Source organism: Zerene cesonia, unplaced genomic scaffold (assembly GCF_012273895.1).
Source record: "Zerene cesonia ecotype Mississippi unplaced genomic scaffold, Zerene_cesonia_1.1 Zces_u002, whole genome shotgun sequence".
In the NCBI taxonomy this organism is placed as follows: domain Eukaryota; kingdom Metazoa; phylum Arthropoda; class Insecta; order Lepidoptera; family Pieridae; genus Zerene; species Zerene cesonia.
The window spans coordinates 2,720,649-2,738,193 of record NW_024045132.1 but is presented as its reverse complement, the minus strand read 5'-3'; the positions used below and the strand labels follow the sequence as shown (position 1 = coordinate 2,738,193).

The 17,545-nt window shown below is 33.3% G+C and overlaps 3 protein-coding genes across 3 annotated transcripts in view; 1 reads left to right on the top strand and 2 right to left on the bottom strand.

Moving 5' to 3' along the window:
* LOC119838260 (pre-mRNA-processing factor 17) overlaps positions 1-12,644 on the bottom strand; it is a 31,665-nt gene extending 19,021 nt beyond the window's left edge. The window contains exons 1-10 of the mRNA XM_038364109.1: positions 12,336-12,644; positions 11,985-12,261; positions 11,490-11,649; positions 11,072-11,187; positions 10,579-10,682; positions 10,034-10,141; positions 9,418-9,526; positions 8,314-8,468; positions 7,463-7,596; positions 6,590-6,811 (exon numbers count right to left, since the gene is read on the bottom strand). Coding sequence (XP_038220037.1) covers positions 6,590-6,811; positions 7,463-7,596; positions 8,314-8,468; positions 9,418-9,526; positions 10,034-10,141; positions 10,579-10,682; positions 11,072-11,187; positions 11,490-11,649; positions 11,985-12,261; positions 12,336-12,506 — 1,556 coding nt within the window. The 5' untranslated portion in view covers positions 12,507-12,644. The remainder of the gene's footprint in view (positions 1-6,589; positions 6,812-7,462; positions 7,597-8,313; positions 8,469-9,417; positions 9,527-10,033; positions 10,142-10,578; positions 10,683-11,071; positions 11,188-11,489; positions 11,650-11,984; positions 12,262-12,335) is intronic.
* Positions 12,645-13,111: 467 nt separating this feature from the next.
* On the top strand, positions 13,112-15,334 carry LOC119838380 (V-type proton ATPase subunit F). Its single transcript, XM_038364315.1, has 4 exons — positions 13,112-13,269; positions 13,387-13,468; positions 13,782-13,987; positions 15,102-15,334. Exons 1-4 carry the CDS (start codon positions 13,216-13,218, stop codon positions 15,132-15,134), a joined length of 375 nt encoding a protein of 124 aa, XP_038220243.1. The 5' UTR covers positions 13,112-13,215; the 3' UTR covers positions 15,135-15,334.
* Positions 15,335-15,621: 287 nt separating this feature from the next.
* The window catches only part of LOC119838379 (carbonic anhydrase 7), a 6,327-nt gene continuing 4,403 nt past the window's right edge, over positions 15,622-17,545 (bottom strand). The window contains exons 2-5 of the mRNA XM_038364314.1: positions 17,215-17,418; positions 16,832-17,103; positions 16,204-16,434; positions 15,622-16,039 (exon numbers count right to left, since the gene is read on the bottom strand). Of these exons, the coding sequence (XP_038220242.1) occupies positions 15,833-16,039; positions 16,204-16,434; positions 16,832-17,103; positions 17,215-17,418 (914 nt within the window). The 3' untranslated portion in view covers positions 15,622-15,832. The remainder of the gene's footprint in view (positions 16,040-16,203; positions 16,435-16,831; positions 17,104-17,214; positions 17,419-17,545) is intronic.

Below are 17,545 nucleotides of genomic sequence, written 5' to 3'. Positions count from 1 at the left end.
CATTGATAACTTACCTCAACAAATATTGCGGACATACAAAATTAAAATTACACGTTTTCATTACTGTTATGCAGAGTGTTTTCATTTATAAAATAACCCTTTGTTTTCCTTGATTATCAAAGTAATGACGTCATAAGCAAAATATATCATTTATAGATTTGCAAATATTCATATTGCAGGTTTACCACAGTCTAATCTATACAGTCGTTCAACGAAGACGTTTAGAATTGTCAATCGTGCGGCAGACATGGGGCGAGACGCGGTACGAACGAGCCCGAGCTACATACGCCATGTAGTTAGCAGCTCGGGACACTTTAATTTTTGTAGGTATCTTATATTAATATACGTATATGATTAACAGTGATACATAAACACGTTACAAATGATGAAAAAATGGAATATACTACTTGTGCTGTGAGAGATTACATATCGTCATCTCGTGTTAACAATGATCAGCATTTTCATAATATATCTACACTTGTGTCCACCGGGGCATTGTCTACTAATTTTCGGCTTTTACTACGAAATCAAAGGTACACGAACAACAATACTACTGTGTGCTTCTCTATATACTGTGTGTATTACATTGAATAAACCATCGCTGTCGTTATGTATTGTTCAGACTTGAGACCCATGGTCAGTTTGTCAATTCGACTGTATTTTATTGTATTCGTTACCTCCTAACTTATTACTGGGTGAATCGATTTTTATGATTGTTTTTTTTATTTGAAAGCCTCCCATATATGGCCCCACTTCAATTTGGTCTAGTTCCGACAATCTGAAGGCGGTTTAGGTCTTTGTTAAAAGTGATGTTTGTAATATCTGTACATAATACACCTGAGTGAAACATAGTACCGAAGTGGTTTTAGGTATTAACGTAAAACCTCAAGATATTAAATATAGATAAGTTCTTATACAACACTGATAAACCTCGCTCTCATTTGTCTTATTCAAAAAATTGTTTACTTTGTAACGATATCGGCTATTCCATTTTCAATATAAGCTACTGTGGTCAAACAGGTCATTCATTAAAATGGCTAACATTCCAAGCTTTTAAGTTATCTTAAGTTTTTATATTAGAACGATTTTAATCCTCCCTAAATGGAAATGTTTTTTACAGTAACGATCTGTAACGACGTTGAATAATAAGTACCTATAAAAGCGCTAATAGTTTTTTCATGTTTTTATACACTTGATGAATATTCCAAGTACGAAACTGGTGTAAAAAAACATAGATTTTTTTTTTACTTATAACGATTTTGCCGATCTTTTCTCAACTCATGCATATTAAACGAGGTTAAACATAAAATAGCAGGAGTACAGGACACATTTTTTATTTATTTTAGGCATTTTAATTTTTAAGCTTGAAGTTCCTACAATTTGTTCGGTTTTTACACGCTTTTTATTAGCTTCACCTGTATGTTTGTTTGTTTGTAACCGACTTCTTTGGGCGCGATTTCAACCCACTTTAAACGGCCAGATTTTTTAATTTATTAAGTAACAATAGAGCTGTTTTTCTGTTATATTCTGGATATTACACAAAACAATGTATGCTATACAGATTTCGTATTTCACAATGGTTACATGAAATTATTTGTCTTTTAATTTTTAACCTCCGAAATAGACTTCTATATTGAAGAAAAAATTGTTTTGTCATATCAGCTATCTGGGTTCAGTGTCATATCCGTGCCAATGTTTACAGTAAAAACATTTTATGAGACTAAGATATCGCCAGTAAGCTCGGTCTACGTGACCATCTAGCGATCATGCGATTTCGACAAAAACTCGTTATTTGCACGTGCGCTGTTGGACGCATTGCCTTACTGAAATAAAATAGTTCTAAGTACAGAGCTAAGCAATGGTATACCAAACAACATAGTATAATACATTTATACAATATTAAAAAAAGCACGTTCCATTGACAAACGCTCAATAGGTACAGATCCTTGATTTTGCCCCAAAACAATGACCAAGCAGTTTTACGATTATGATATAATAGAATGTTTATTTATATCACAAACACTTGTATATAGCATGTTGTGACATATCAATTTTATCTGTAGTTATTGTATCAGTTACACGCGATCAGTACTTTAATAAAAAAAGGACGGTCAAAAAGACAAAAGTGGATAAAGAATAGACCTTGTCCTCTAAAATTTAGCAGGGTTTATTTTTTTTACACTTTTCATGAATAGTGCTAGCAGAGCAAACATTCCACGTAGTAGTGTGTATAAACACTCAGGTGAACGTTGAACCGGTACAGCAGCTAAGAAAAAAACTGACGATAGCTATTGGTACTTGTATAAATTAATTATTATTATAATTTAATTATTAAAAGATTGAACATAACGTTGCATGAAATCAGTTTATATTTATATAACTCTTGATATCTCTATCGATATGAGTTCTTTTGAAGATTAAACTGAGATGTACATATATCAGGTTTAAACTGGATTACGCCAGTTATGTTTAAGTCTCATGTATTAAGAATAATCCGGGCACACATCCAAACTTCGCTACTATTACCACAAAGAAACATCTGATAACACTAAACCTCGTGAAGCGTGACATAAAAGTAATTATTAAATTTACTGTTGCTTAGTTAATATTAATTTAAAAACCGCATAGTCACATAATTTGCGTGGCACGCGACGTTATCCCAAAACAATTGGGCATATCATTAAAATGAAGCGACTCATAGTGACTAAGGTTGATATTAACGAACTAAAAATGGCCCGAGTATCCTGGTTTATAGCATTAATATATAAATCTCTGTAATTACTGAAAAAATTATAAATGCTTTCACCAGTAGAACACAATATTCCATCATTAATAGGCTATATTTTTATAATAAATATTTTAATGTGAAATAACAATTTATTCAGCGCCGAGCGAATGGGGCACGCGTCAACTATTAATTATTATTTATACAAATTGTACATTAACGCTGGTCTTTGACATGAAACCTGATCTTTAAAAAAAATATCTTTTTTTCCAATGTCTCGTATATATAAAATGTTGTTTTTGCTTTATGTAAATATCGAAATTATAAAAAAACGAGATTGGCAAAAACCATTTTTGAGAATGCAAAAAAAAGCGATTTTGAATTTATAATAAGATTTTAATAAGTTTGAAACGACACCAAAAAAAAATTGATTACTTTGACATTTAGATTGGCTGGCCATAATTTTTTTTTTATTCTTGCCTATTTCTTGTACTCATAATGTAAATAGAATTTATATGAATTTTAATCGCGTTTATGCTAATATTTATCCGTTGTGCTTTCACACTATATGTTTATTTAATTGCCAGTGATATGAAAATATTTGACTAAGCGCCCAAAGAGAGGAATGCTCAAGTTACATCTAGCAAGATGGGGCCAGAATACCTTAGCTGTTAATTTTCTGAATTATGTATAAAGTGGATACATTAAATATTATATGAGACCCGAAACTCAAAAACTAGATCAGCTTAACATATTTACGAAGTTGTCTAATGTATAATGTATACCTAACATATCTTTAGTAGAATGTAAGTTTCCAAATTGACAAACCGTTAAAAAGAGGGCAATTTTCGCATTGCTAGTGTACAAGGACATTAAAGTTAGCTAGTTTTGTGATATATTTCTTACCACATATAATATCCTCTATTCGAGATATAAAAAATATATATACCAATAGATAGTATTGACATAATTGTTATTGATAATAATGACAAATTAAGAAAAGATGAAAAACCGGCAGTAATGGCTTCAATATGGATATTGGTTACTCCGGTCGGATAAGCAATTGGGGATCAATTCGACAAATGTCAATATCAATAATCAATAAAGTTTATGCCGCGGTTTCGTTTGCGCGAGCTGCAAAATTTTATACGCTGAAACAGACCTGGCGGATTTTTTCCACATGGTCCCCGTGGTCTCCAACTATCACTGTACCAAATTTAATCTAAATCGGCCCGTAGCCTCCTGAGATAGGCGGGTTCAAGCAAACAAACACAATCAAACTCTACAGCTTTATATATTAGTATAGTGGTTTAAATTATTTGTATGTACACAAATAAAGATGACAATGACATTTTATATCAATTGTTCAGTCGTAACTGATGTGATTAATCTCTCGACCTCGTAGCCATAGTAACTGCATTCTCACGATGACAATGCATATCGTACTAATCGTACTATCGTACTAATATTATAAATGAGAAAGTCTGTAAGGATGTGTGTGTTTGTTGCTCTTTCACGCAAAAACTACTCAACCGATTGCAATGAAATTTGGTACGTAGACAGCTGGACTACTGGAATAACATATAGGCAACTTTTTATCCCAATATTCCTACGGGATACAAACTTACGCAGGTGAAACCGCGGGGCGCAGCTAGTTAATAAATAACAAGTTAAGTTATTATCGTTTTCAAAAATTAATCCCGGAGAGAGATACAACAAAGCAAAAATCATTTAAATCCATTTGGCCGTTCTTAAATCACTAGCGTTGCAACTGGTGCGATTTTTATAATATATATAAAGATAACATTTATGACTATAATAATTGTAAATATTTCTGTGGCAATAAAATTTGGAGCACAACATTTTTAACCGACTTCCAAAAAAGATTCGACCATATTTTGTGTTTGTTACGTCATAACTTTTTACTGGGTCGTCCGCCGAGTAAAAAATATTATGACGATTATTATGATTCTTCTTTTCATTTAAATTTTGTCTAGTTCTGACAAATTGTGTTTTGTTTAAAAATAGTTATATGAAGCAAAGCCGCTCTCCACTCTGTCCGTCTGTTTCTAAGTTTCTTCTTATAAACCACACACGGAATTTTGATTTTTAACAACGTTTTTGCATTGGTAACTAGAAAAAACGTTCGTAAGGTTGATTCAAACGAAATATTCTAATGAAGTGTTTACATGCTGAAGACAGTTCCGTGTTTTTGCGATTATCCATCGCATACATTGCGACTGCTGGCAAAACACCTATGAGATGCTGTCAGGAGGTCAATGTGGTATCCACTGAAAATCAGTGGAGAGTCTAAGATCCTTTAATGGGCTTAGACTCTTGTACACTGAGTGGATCTCCTGTTTATTCGAGGTTTATTTATCTTTTTGTAAATCAAATTATTCTTGATAACTTTACCTTGCATAAATAAATCTATTTTCTTTCTTTCTTTCTTTCTATACATCAAACCAATAACGGAATTTTATATAATAAAAAATGGCCTATAATGAAATAGTACCACAATTGAGTTAATAGTTAATTGTAATCATATCTCTCTTTAACTAATAAATTTTATAACACAACTTAATTGCCTTGCTACTTTCTCCTAAACAATATAAATTCTAATCTAAAAAAGCATTATAATTTTTAATATAGTTATCAATCACCTTGGCCATTTAATTTAGATCAAAATCGTCCTTTACCTTATTTATTTTTAATGAACATTATATTCGGTAATTTTTAAAGTTAAATTGGAATACTAAATAAATCCCTTGAAGAGCTCATATAACAGGTAACGTCTTTACCACTCTATGGTACTCTATAGTGGGCTGGATCGTTGTATTTATGTTACTTACACAGCGACTTGAATATATGACCTAAATAGCTCTGTACTTTTTCACTCTGGAATTACTCCTGCTTTTAGACGGCACAGAACCCTCCCCCCTCACCCCGATTCCTAATTAAGCCTTAATGCTTGTTTTTTCAATTGCAATTTAAAATAAGAAAATGCTTATTACAATTAACTTTACTTGCTGCTACACTGTAATTTCTACTTATTTTATTATTATGTGTTATCAAAATAATGTTAATTATAACCGGTTTAGGTACTGTATTATTAGCTCACGTAAATTTTTTTGACAAAAAGTATGATATCGTTATGAAACATTTAAACCATATAATTCCAGACAATTCACTTAACGCCATCTAATAGCAACTAGACAAAGCTTTAACTAAATAGAAAGTTTATACGGGAACCACTTTCACGTACGCGAGCGAAGCCGCGGACGGGTGCTAGTTGTATGCATATAATTAAATCTAATCAAGCATTAGAAGTTAAAACCCATTGAAAAAGAAAAACCCATATTCATATATTTACGTTAAAATTTTTATTTATTCTTATCTTTGGTATGGTATGGTACACGTTTGTAATAATTAATGATGTCGAAACAATCAATCCACGGCACTTAAACTGTTTCAGTTGAGAACTGAGTTTCGATTTATAAGACGCAGGTGCTGGCTGATCTAGTAGTAGATTTAGTTTGCTATTTCTGACATAAAATATTCATTTTTTTTTATTATCTACCAAAGTATTACTTAAAAAATCGACACTTCTGTTATCGGTTGCATAAAAATACAATTTTTCCACCATCACCACCTCGTCACTCAGTCCATATCTGTCAAGATTTAAAAACACAGCCCCCCTCCCCATTTTACCTCACCACCGGCGAGGTATAAAACCCCAACCTTCTATCCCTATCTACCTTAACTCAGATCTATCAAGGTGTAAATAAACAACTACCCCCCCCCCCCCCATTTAACCTCTCACCGAAGAGGAATAACCTCCTCCCCCTCCCACCCCCAACTCACCTCATGTCCGGCGAGTAGTCGACGGAGCAGGCGTACCCGGCGACCATGTGTCCGGCGAAGGTCTTCTTCCTGTTCATCTTGAAGCGGTTGAGCGCGCTGAACACCACCACCTTGTTGTCCATGGACTGGCACGCGAGCCACTTGCCGTTGGGCGACGCCGTCACCGCCGGCAGCGAGTGCATCGACGGGTCCGCTATGTACTTCATGTCCACGGGGATGTCCCTGCGGATAACGAATGGCTTATATCATACCGCCAAGGAAGGTCCTCCTTCCGGAAGCTCTTCCTAAGACATGAATGAATGAATGAATGAATGAATGAAAATTCTTTTATTCTTGAAAAAAATTATAATTTATTATTGAAACAAATAGCTCATCGCTCGGCAGCGATATCTAGCAGGCAACCCTTACAATAAAGGACGTTAAACATCCGACTGGTGGGTTAGAAAAAATGAGGCTATTATACGATCATTTAGCTTAGATCATAGATCGATGAGTCAATTTTATTTGATAATGTAGTATGGAGATATTATGATTATTTTTTCATTAAATTAAATTGTTAATTAAAATGGATCGCAGTGTTGGCTCAATGGTGAGAACCTCGGACTTAAAATCGATGAGTCAAAGTTCGAGACCGGGCGAGCGTGCAGGAAACAAATTGATTTTTCAATGTATCTGCGCATGTCGATAACATCACCAGTGCTTGAAACGGTGCAGGAAAAACATCGTGAGGAAACCGGCATGTCCGAGAATTATGTGACATCTGCCAACCCGTACTTGGCATTATGGTCTGAACGCTAATAGGAAGCCCGAGTTCGTGCATACATGGGCTAATGATGATGATGATGATTGTTTATAAATAATAAAAAAACTCACCACTCCCAAACGCGCAAGCTCTTATCATCGGAGGTGGTGACGAAGCGCCGGTTCTCATCAACGAAGGTGATAGTGTTCACTGCGCCGAGATGCCGGTCGTACTCTTGCACCACCTCACCAGTTCTTGTGTCCCACTACATCATTGTAAAGAAGTTATAGTACACTAGCTGCCCGCCCCGGCTTGGCCCGTGGTATGTATATAGCAATGTCACTCGAGTGCAGTTGCTTTCGAATGGTGAAAGAATTTTTTAAATCAGTTCGGTGCTTTTGGTGGGAACATACAAAAGTTTCCTGTTTATAAGTGAAAGAAAACACATCGTAATATAGTTTTTTTAACAAAAAAAATTAAAGAAAGAGATAAATTAATTCCCTCAGTTCCACTCAGTGATTGATACAAACGCACAGAGAAATTGTTAAAATATCGGTAATAAATCCACTTAACTATTTTGAAATCTTAATTAATAAAATTATTAAATTAATAAATTGCATTTAATGATATAAGACATAACCAAAAATTCGATTCAAAAGATACCGCGTAGTATAGAAAAAATATTGTTAAAATTGAAATGTTTCAAATTGGAAGAGTTTTAATCAATGTTTCAATAGATGGCGTGAAAAGAGTAGTGGTAACTACTCTTACCCGCCTCATTCGTAAGGCGAGAGACGCGGGTTCGAACCCCGCCTAAGAACTAAAATATTTTTATTTTTAAAAAACATTAAGTAATTAATTAATAAAATAGTATAAAATAGCAATATCGATTAAGTTGTAAGATTTTTTTTATATTTATAACTTCTTGCTTAAACTGATCTGTGAATAAATTATTTAATTAAGTATTACAAAGCACACTTACACAAATAATCTTCTTATCAGAAGTGCCGGCCACGAACAGGTGCTGTTTGTCAGTATCGGGGTGGAATTTAGCACAATATGGCACTTTCCGTGACGTGAACCGACTCACACACTCTCCGCTCTCTGTGTCCCATAGCTTTATGTAGCGGTCGTATGCTGTCGAATAACAAAAATATATAGGTCTTTAAATAATAATATTAAATACTAGCTACGCCCCGCGGTTTCACCCGCGTAAGTCCGTATGCCGTAGGAATATCAGGATAAAAAGTTGCCTATATGTTATTCCAGTTGTCCAGCTGTCTACGTACCAAATTTCGAAAGAGCAACAAACACACACACATTCTTACAAACTTTCGCATTTACAATATTAGTAGGATAAGTTTAGCAGGAAGTAGGATATACAATTTTTCTTCTTTATTAACATTTTATTCCAATATGCACAGTCTCGAAAGTGTCACTAAACACTCACCAATCATACTAAGGAGTTATAGCTATGCTTTAAGCATATGGTTTTGCAAATTCATCCTTATGCGAATTATTTAAAGTTGTTTTTATAAAGTGTGCGCACGAGTGCGCCTAGTGAGTGACACGAGAATATTTGGAAAGAGCGCATAATTTGGAATTTTGCGTTTAATGTTGAGTGTTCATCTTTTTATATCAACGGCTGGCAAATAGAAAACAGAAATCCTACTAGTCTTACTATCCTACTATCCTACTAATATTATATCCTACTAATATTATAAATGCGAAAGTTTGTAAGGATGTGTATATGTTTGTTGCTCTTTCACGCAAAAAATACAGAACCGATTGCAATGAAATTTGGTACGTAGACAGCTGGCCAAGTGGAATAACATATAGGCAACTTTTTACCCCGATATTCCCACGGGATACGAACTTACGCGGGGTAAACCGCGGGGCGCAGCTAGTACATTAATATTCAAATTCAAATTGTTTATTAAATCAAACACTTAACCTAACCTTATAGCTAAGTACATCACATATTGCCAAATATATGATAATTCCATAGGAAAAAATAGCAGTGCAATAATTCAGGCACGAGAATATAATGGTATCAAGAGGGGAAAAAAATGATTTTAACTCTTACCCGCAGATAAAAAGTGTGTACCCTCGTTGTTAAAGTTGATATCTCGCACCGCTTGTCTATGGCCGAAGTACGTGCGCACGCATCGGCGGTCGCCGTATACTTCCCATATCTGGAAAACGTATATAATTAAACGTACGTAAAATATTATTTATCTTTAATTGCAAATTCAACCTTATTCCCTATGTCAAAAGGAATATTTGAAAACGATTTAAAAATGAAACTAACTAATTGCACATTATTTCATAGTTTACATTTATCTTTAATTGCAAATTCAACCTTATTCCCTACGCAAAAGGAATATTTTAAAACGATTTATAAATGGAACAAATTTAATGTGTGTAGATAATGCCCTTTTTTGATATAGGTGTTTACATCTGATTTCAAACTGTATCTTATTTAATAAACCTAAATAAATATACACTTAATCTACTACTCTAACATATTAAGATCCTGAAAAATATTACATAAAACTCTTTTAATCATGTCAAATGTTTCATCATCTAATTAATCATCAACATTTACTGTACAAAACAAGACATATTTAATATAATTTTTCATTGATTTTTTTATACATACACATAATGTATACCTATACATATACCTAAATAATACCAACCTTAACTCTACAATCCATGCCGGCGGATAGCATGAGGTGTGCAGTTTTGGGGAACCAGCGGACCGCCGCCACGCCCTTCGTGTGACCCTTCCACGTGAATATGTGTGACTGTCATCGGAAAAGTATCATTAATAATGTTATAATTTATATATTATGTGTTGCAAGAGATTTCCGTAAAATATAAAAGAAATTTGTTTCTAAAAGTCAATTAAAAAAAATATTTTAATCAATTATACTGATGGGCAATTACTAATTGGCACCTTATGATAAATGAATTCTCCTACTTATGAAGTTACTTAAAAATTAAATGTTGATTCAGTCTACATTATTCCTACACTAATTTTGCAGTGGGATCCTAGACTATCTATATATATAATATTATGAAGATAAAATATTTGTTTATCTTGTTGAATTAGATTCTTTGTATCAGTATGTATGAGCAGAACATTAATGAAAATGGCTTTCTATAAACTTTTACACTAAAACTCTTCTAGGCAAAAATCCTACACTACACTCCTATATAAACATATTAAAACAGTCTTTACCTTGGGTAAGAAACATTTAGCGGGCGGAGTGTCACTTCGCAACTGCGTCTCACTGCGAGGGGCTTCAAGCCACGACCTGCCTTGGTAGTCAGTAGCTTTGTCGACTAGAAACAGAAAAAATATATATATAATTTCTATTTGCAGTAGCATTTGCTACAATTATTATAAGACTAATAGAAATTGGAAGATATGTTTTTGCGATTGCAGTACATCAATCAAACTTTTCATCTGAAATATGTATATTACACTTTTTTTTTACAAAGAACGACTATGGTCTTTCTATACTAAGTCAAGATAGTTATATAGTTAAGCTGCTGACTGTATTGAATACATATTTAAAGCCATTACTTGGATAGTCAATATATTGATGTATGGACTAATTACAAAGCAATGCAATAAAAAGGATTGGAGTGTCAATAAAAAATGTGTTTTGAGAGATAAGTTGCATGGGATTAGCAAGTGTACCATATTAAATAATATTAATCATACATACTATGGAATATAGATTTCTCTTCCAGGGGTTTATCATCATCCACTTTGCCCTTTTTCTGTCTCTTCGCTACAATTTCTTCAAGCTCTTTAGCTATTTCACCTTCAGGCTTCATGACTCTGAAATGATTACAGTATAATATTAATCACTGGTACATTTCGAAATGGTTGAATCATTCTGTTAGTTTTTTTTTTCTTTTAAAGAATACTTCTTACATTATATTAAATTATTGATATTAACTGAAAATTGTCTCATTTATAAACTACATAATCAATATCACAAAGTCCTGGTTTTCTCTTCTCTTCCTTTTGTAAAAATTAGTATAATATTGGAATATATATAAGTCTTTTTTTTGAGATTTTCTACATATACGTGTACTTTTAAATCAAAACATATAAAGCAAGTAACTGTGAGACCTTACCTTTGCTCTCCAACATAGCCTCCCCATGGCCCTAAAAACCCTTCAACATCCTCAGGATTATCATTTTTATGTCTTTTCTTTTTGTCTAACGGCCTTTTCTTTATTACTTCAAACACTGATTTACCTTCCGCTTCAACTGGTGGAGCCACTGTTTCTGACACTGATTAAAAAAATAAATTTAATTCATTCACATATTATTTTGATATGCTGAATTCTATGAAAACAATCATGAATTAGATGTATGTATATTATTTTCATTTTAATATGCCCTTTGTATTACCACATTTTTGAATAATAATATACTTTTATTTTTAGTTTTATAGCATTAAAATGCATTACAAATTAGAATTTTTGAAGGAATAGAAAAAATCTGATGATCACGAGACGGGATTTGAACCCGCCTTTTTTGCCAAACCTCAATGGATGGCGAGAGGTGCCCCTTATGCACATACTATCAAAATCATTGATGTTTGTTATTATTATGTACATACATACCAACAATTCCATCTCCTTTACCACTGTCAGTAATGGGTTCTGTGGAAGGATCAACAGCATAACCATAACTTGTGAATGTCCTCCGCTGGTTCTCAAATTGAAATTCACTTATATGTGCTTTCTCCACATAACCTGACAACATATTCCTCTCAGCTTTCATCTGTTGTGTTCGAAAGGGGTTCTCGGGGCCATATTCTGGAGCAAATAACTCTTCGTACTTTGGATTGTGCATTAGTTCTTGATTTTTTGGCATAAGTACCCTTGTGTCATCATTGTTCTGGAAATCAAAAATGATTTGAGAAATCGTGACATGACAATGTGATATAAGATATATTGTAAAAGACCACATACCGTTGGCATTACTATGGGTGCAGCACATATTTGCATTTTCTTTGCTATTGATAAATTTGGATCAACAGGCTTCAAGTGAGTCAATAACTTTTCGTTACTGTGTTGTTGTATCGTTTCTGTGTCATTTTCTTCGTCTTCTGAACTGCTACCGTAATTTTTAATGTTCAACATGTTTAAATTAATTTGAGTTTTGGTCACGACCTTAGTATCGACATCGAAAAATATAATTAATTATTAAGTAAAAATGAAATAATTCTGCACGCCACAAGTCACAACATTAACAAAACAAGCTTCAAAGTTAAAGTTGTATTTGTCAATCATCAATGACAGTGGCAGACAACGAGAGAATATACTAAAAAATATAATAATAGACTAAATATTTTCACTACGTTTTTGTTACGCAATTATCTGTGGTCGTCCATTTCTCAGTTGTACAAAAGAAATATTGGCAATATTTCTTTTGTCTATTGAAATGAAAAATTATATTGGATTCGAATGAATAAAAAATTTGTGGGTAGATATTATAAAACAGGCTAACCTGCCTAAGAACACAATAAATGGTTTGATATTATTAAAATATACTTAAGCCATATTAATACTTTGTTTGTACCTACATAAAATTTATCACACAATTATATAGCAATTATCGAAAATGTTGGTTTCATTTTTCGTCATTATTCATAATCACTTATCGATGTACATTTTATGAGCAGTTTTTATTTTTTGTGTTTTATGATGTAAACATAAGTAAGTATAAGATAAGTATCCAATTTTTTCAGGCTTACCAACATGAGCAAAAAAATCTTTAGTCAGGTGATGAATTTCGTGTGACAGTTCTTAGTTTCATTCTAATACCAAATAATAAATTAAAAATTCTAAAATGGCTCTTCAAGCTGCTGTAAAAGGAAAACTAATTAGCGTTATCGGAGATGAGGTTTGTCTTTTCTTTTTCTAGATATATTATTTACCATATAATTTTTGAGTGGCTTTTGTTTTTATAGTGATGAGCGCCTATACATTAATATTTTTTACATTTTCTTATATTTTTCAGGATACGTGCGTCGGATTTCTGCTGGGTGGTATCGGTGAAATAAACAAGAATAGACATCCAAATTTCATGGTCGTAGACAAAAGCAAGTATCGTCCTTAGTATTTTAATTCAAAACTTAATTTTCCGTCCATATAGGTATTCGAGCATCAAATATTATAATTCAGAAACAAGTTACTTCGATTTTCCTATGTATCTAAGGTAAATATTAGATACAGTATGTGCTAGCAATACTGTAAAAGGAAACTTAACTCCATGGTTTGTTACCATATTAAAAACCAATATTTGGATGATTGGTTAATGTGGCTAATTAGTTCTTTTATTAAAAAGCAATTTCCTCCTTTTGAATAGCATATGACCTGAAAGAAATACATCTCATCTAAATCCATCCCCAACAGACACTCCAGTTAGCGAAATTGAGGACTGTTTCAAGAGATTCGTCAAACGTGACGACATTGACATCATCCTGATCAATCAGAATGTTGCTGAACTCATCCGACATGTCATAGACGCACACACAGCCCCCGTCCCATCTGTTCTGGAGATCCCTTCAAAGGACCACCCGTATGATGCCAGCAAAGACTCCATTTTACGTCGCGCCAAGGTATACCTTTATTTGTTTGACAATATAGTATTAGTTCACATAAATCTTTTGTAAAAAATAGTTGTGTAACATTCAAACCCTTGTGGATGTTATATTTTAACACTACTTGATAATGATAGTTCATATTGTATCAAACATCAATATAGATTGACTCATGAAGACTGATAATATTACTTTACATTGAAGATTTAAAAAAACATAATGGTATTGAGAAAATTGCTATCAGGATTTGTTTTGAAAACAATATACATTTTATGAATGAGCACAAAATTTTCTCTTTCATGTCATGTTTGCATGCATTATTTTTATTGTAATACATATATTAATAGTACTATTAATAAATCACAGGAAATATGAACATATCTACATAAACATATGTCCAAAACAATCAACTTATACTAAGAAGTATAATCTCAGACCGCCTCCTTGGTACAGTGGCTAGCGCGTGAGCTTAGAACCGGTCCTGGGTTTGATTCCCAGTGGGGACGCAAAAAAAAAAGTCTCGATCTGGCAGGACACTGAAGGCTGATCACCTAGTTGTCCATAAAGAAAATCGATCAGTGAAACAGATGTACATCATATGCCCCATACCCCACTAGGCGACACGGGACTTCACTTTTTATAATCTCAGACCTTTTAGAAAAATTCATGACTACCAAGATGTACTCAAATTGAGTTTCTTCAATTTTATTTATATTACAAGAGCATATTTTGAAATGATTTGAATGAATAGAATTGATGGCTTTTTCAAATTTAAAAATAAACAATTAGATTTCCATTTAGATCCAGTCACTTTTGATTGCACATTTTAGGGTGATACTCATACACTAAAGAATTCACATGCAAAATAGATCATCGAGTATTCGTCATTTTTAAATTTTATCAAACTGCATTTCGATCATTTCCCTCAAAGTTTGAGTAGTGAAAAATTAACTGAGCCAGACAATAATTTTAACGTTAATTTCGATAGTTGTTTCCTATGTAGAAATTAAAAATAAATCGCGTTTAAAATCCGTTAAAAAGTTTTTAATTTCTAAATGTATAATACTCGCGTAAAATCGAACAAGAAAATACTTTGTCTCCTATTTTTTAAAACCTTTTTGTTTGTTCACAGGGCATGTTCAACCCCGAAGACTTGGTACGCTAAGAACATTATATTGCATGGTTTGTCTGTATAAAACAGACTGGCACTTGTAAATATGCCAAGACCTATATGTAACAACTAACAACTAATTTATTTGAAAGTCGCATTTAATCCTGTGTGCAATTTCAATCCGTAAAGTTAATACATTCCGCAACCATTTTATTTTCAGAAATAAACTTTCGATATTAAATTGTGTGCAAATGCCTAACAATGAGTATTAAATATGTTATAACATTGTATAGATTGTTGAAATTTTATTATAGTATATGAACAATTGAAATGCGTTTTATTTTGTTCCCTGAGTGTGCATGGTGTGGTGTATGTATGTATTTTTCATTTTATTATTGTTCTTTATTATTTTTGTACTCATTTATAATATAGACTAATAACTATTAATTTTCTTTTCAGTCCATGTTTGGCGCTGATAACTACGCCACCTAGTAGTTTGATGGCTTTATACACAAGTTCAATTATTAATGTATTAAAGTATAATTGAAATAAAAATAAATTATTTATTTATATATTTATTTACATTAACTTATAATAATACTGATTGCACAAATATACAATATGATACAGTGCACACAACCATATTAATCACTTAACAAAATTATAAATCGTTAGTTAGAATCGTTAGTACCCGTAAAGAACGAGGAGCGGTGATTGGTTAATTTAATTCGAAATTTGGATATTCAAAATGTTTAGTCATCGAATTCGTTAACGTCATTTTCGGCTTTCTTATGGCCAACCCAGTCCCATTTGGAGTAGTGGAGCTTGGTTTTCTTGAACTTGGGATTCTTAGAAGTAATTCTTACGAAGATACGACGACCGAAGAGTGGCTGGAGCTGCCTGAAGTTGTCAACAAGAGGCAAGTTGAGGTTGGAGAGAAGACCACGGAAGTTGTCCATCTGTAAAATAGTTTAAGTATTTTATTCCTGTTTAATTTAAATTAACATTATTTTGAATTTTTATAAAATACATGCTAAATTAAGAAATATGCTAAAATGACTCGTATGAGCTTTCCAATTTAATAGGAATATAAAAAAATGCTTATTAAAATTATGGATAATACCTGGAAGACAGAGATTGGAAGGTAGTCAGAGAAAACGACCCATGTGACGGCTTCAGCGCAAGGCGGGGTGGTGAGGGAGCCCTTGTATGTGTAGAAACGTTCGGTGTCAAGTCCGGAGAGGATGGAAGACAAGGAGAAGGTGTGAGGAAGTTGCATACTGGTGTTGTAATTCTCAATTGTAGACAGGTTCTTGACGATGGGAGTGAGGAGCTTGGCTTCGAATTCGACGACCTGTAAAATATGTTACAACTTTTTTTATTGGTCAAAGTTAATGTAAATACATAAAAAACTATTATAATAAGGTATTCATCGCCTTCACTGATAAACGATAATGTAGTATTTTTAGAACACACGTCTTGCATATTAATGGAGACGACAAAATTTTGCGCCCACCCGTTAAGCGTATATTAAGATTTCGTACATTTAAAATATCCTGTTTCACTCGGCTTTGAGCGTGTGGTCAGAGGGAATATGAAGGATATACTCCCATGGAAATGAGAAGTTTTACCGCGGTAAAAAAAACAGCCTAATTCAAGAAAAAGAAACATACGAACAAACATACTTTAGCAGTTATCATATGTAAAGTATTAATTTACATTTTTTCAATAATGATGAAATGGCGGTTTACCTGATAGAAGAAAGCAAGAACGCAGAGACCATCAGGGTGTTGGAGAGCTTCAGCAAGACTCCTGTATTTCTTGTTTCTGTGGATGATATGCATTTCAAGAGGCAGACGCATGTCGTTTAGAGTGTGTTCTGAACCACGGTTGTTCTTATCACCCCAGTGGAAGTGCAGACCTTCAATCTCATACTCATTATCGAGAGGACCGCCGAAAATATATGGTAGACGGAATCCTTTCTTTTCTTCTTCGGATGAATATTTAGGGATGCTTAGTGCAACTGAAAATCAATAGAGTTATAAACAAGCGCCATAGATAATTAATATAAATATTAGTATTCATAAAACAAACTTTGGTACTGAAAATAATAATTTAATTTCAACAAGTTTACCAGAATGTCCATTATTAGTTATAGTCAATGGTCCCGGGAGTGGATTCTGATACCCAATCAGTTCCATGGCGGGTATAGAAATGGGTATAGCTTGGCGAGCAGAAATAGCAATTGGAGACTGTTGACGACCGCCGCATGCTGGATGTAGTACCGCCCAACGCCTTTGATCAGAAGCACGGTAACCCCAACCAAGGACCAAGGACACTGCAAAATATTGAAAAAAATAAAAAGCCGCCATAACCGTTGTAACTGATCTACATGTACCTAGTCTTGCCATAAATATTGTAATAAAGAAAAAAGAAAATTGTTAACTGCAAATAACATTTATTAC

What these genes read in the sequence shown, in the direction of transcription:
- LOC119838380 (XM_038364315.1), top strand. Translation starts at nt 13,216, where the DNA reads ATGGCTCTTCAAGCTGCTGTAAAAGGAAAACTAATTAGCGTTATCGGA. An exon ending in TTTCATGGTCGTAGACAAAA is followed by an intron (nt 13,469 to 13,781) that starts GCAAGTATCGTC and finishes CATCCCCAACAG; the next exon opens with ACACTCCAGTTAGCGAAATT. An exon ending in CCATTTTACGTCGCGCCAAG is followed by an intron (nt 13,988 to 15,101) that starts GTATACCTTTAT and finishes GTTTGTTCACAG; the next exon opens with GGCATGTTCAACCCCGAAGA.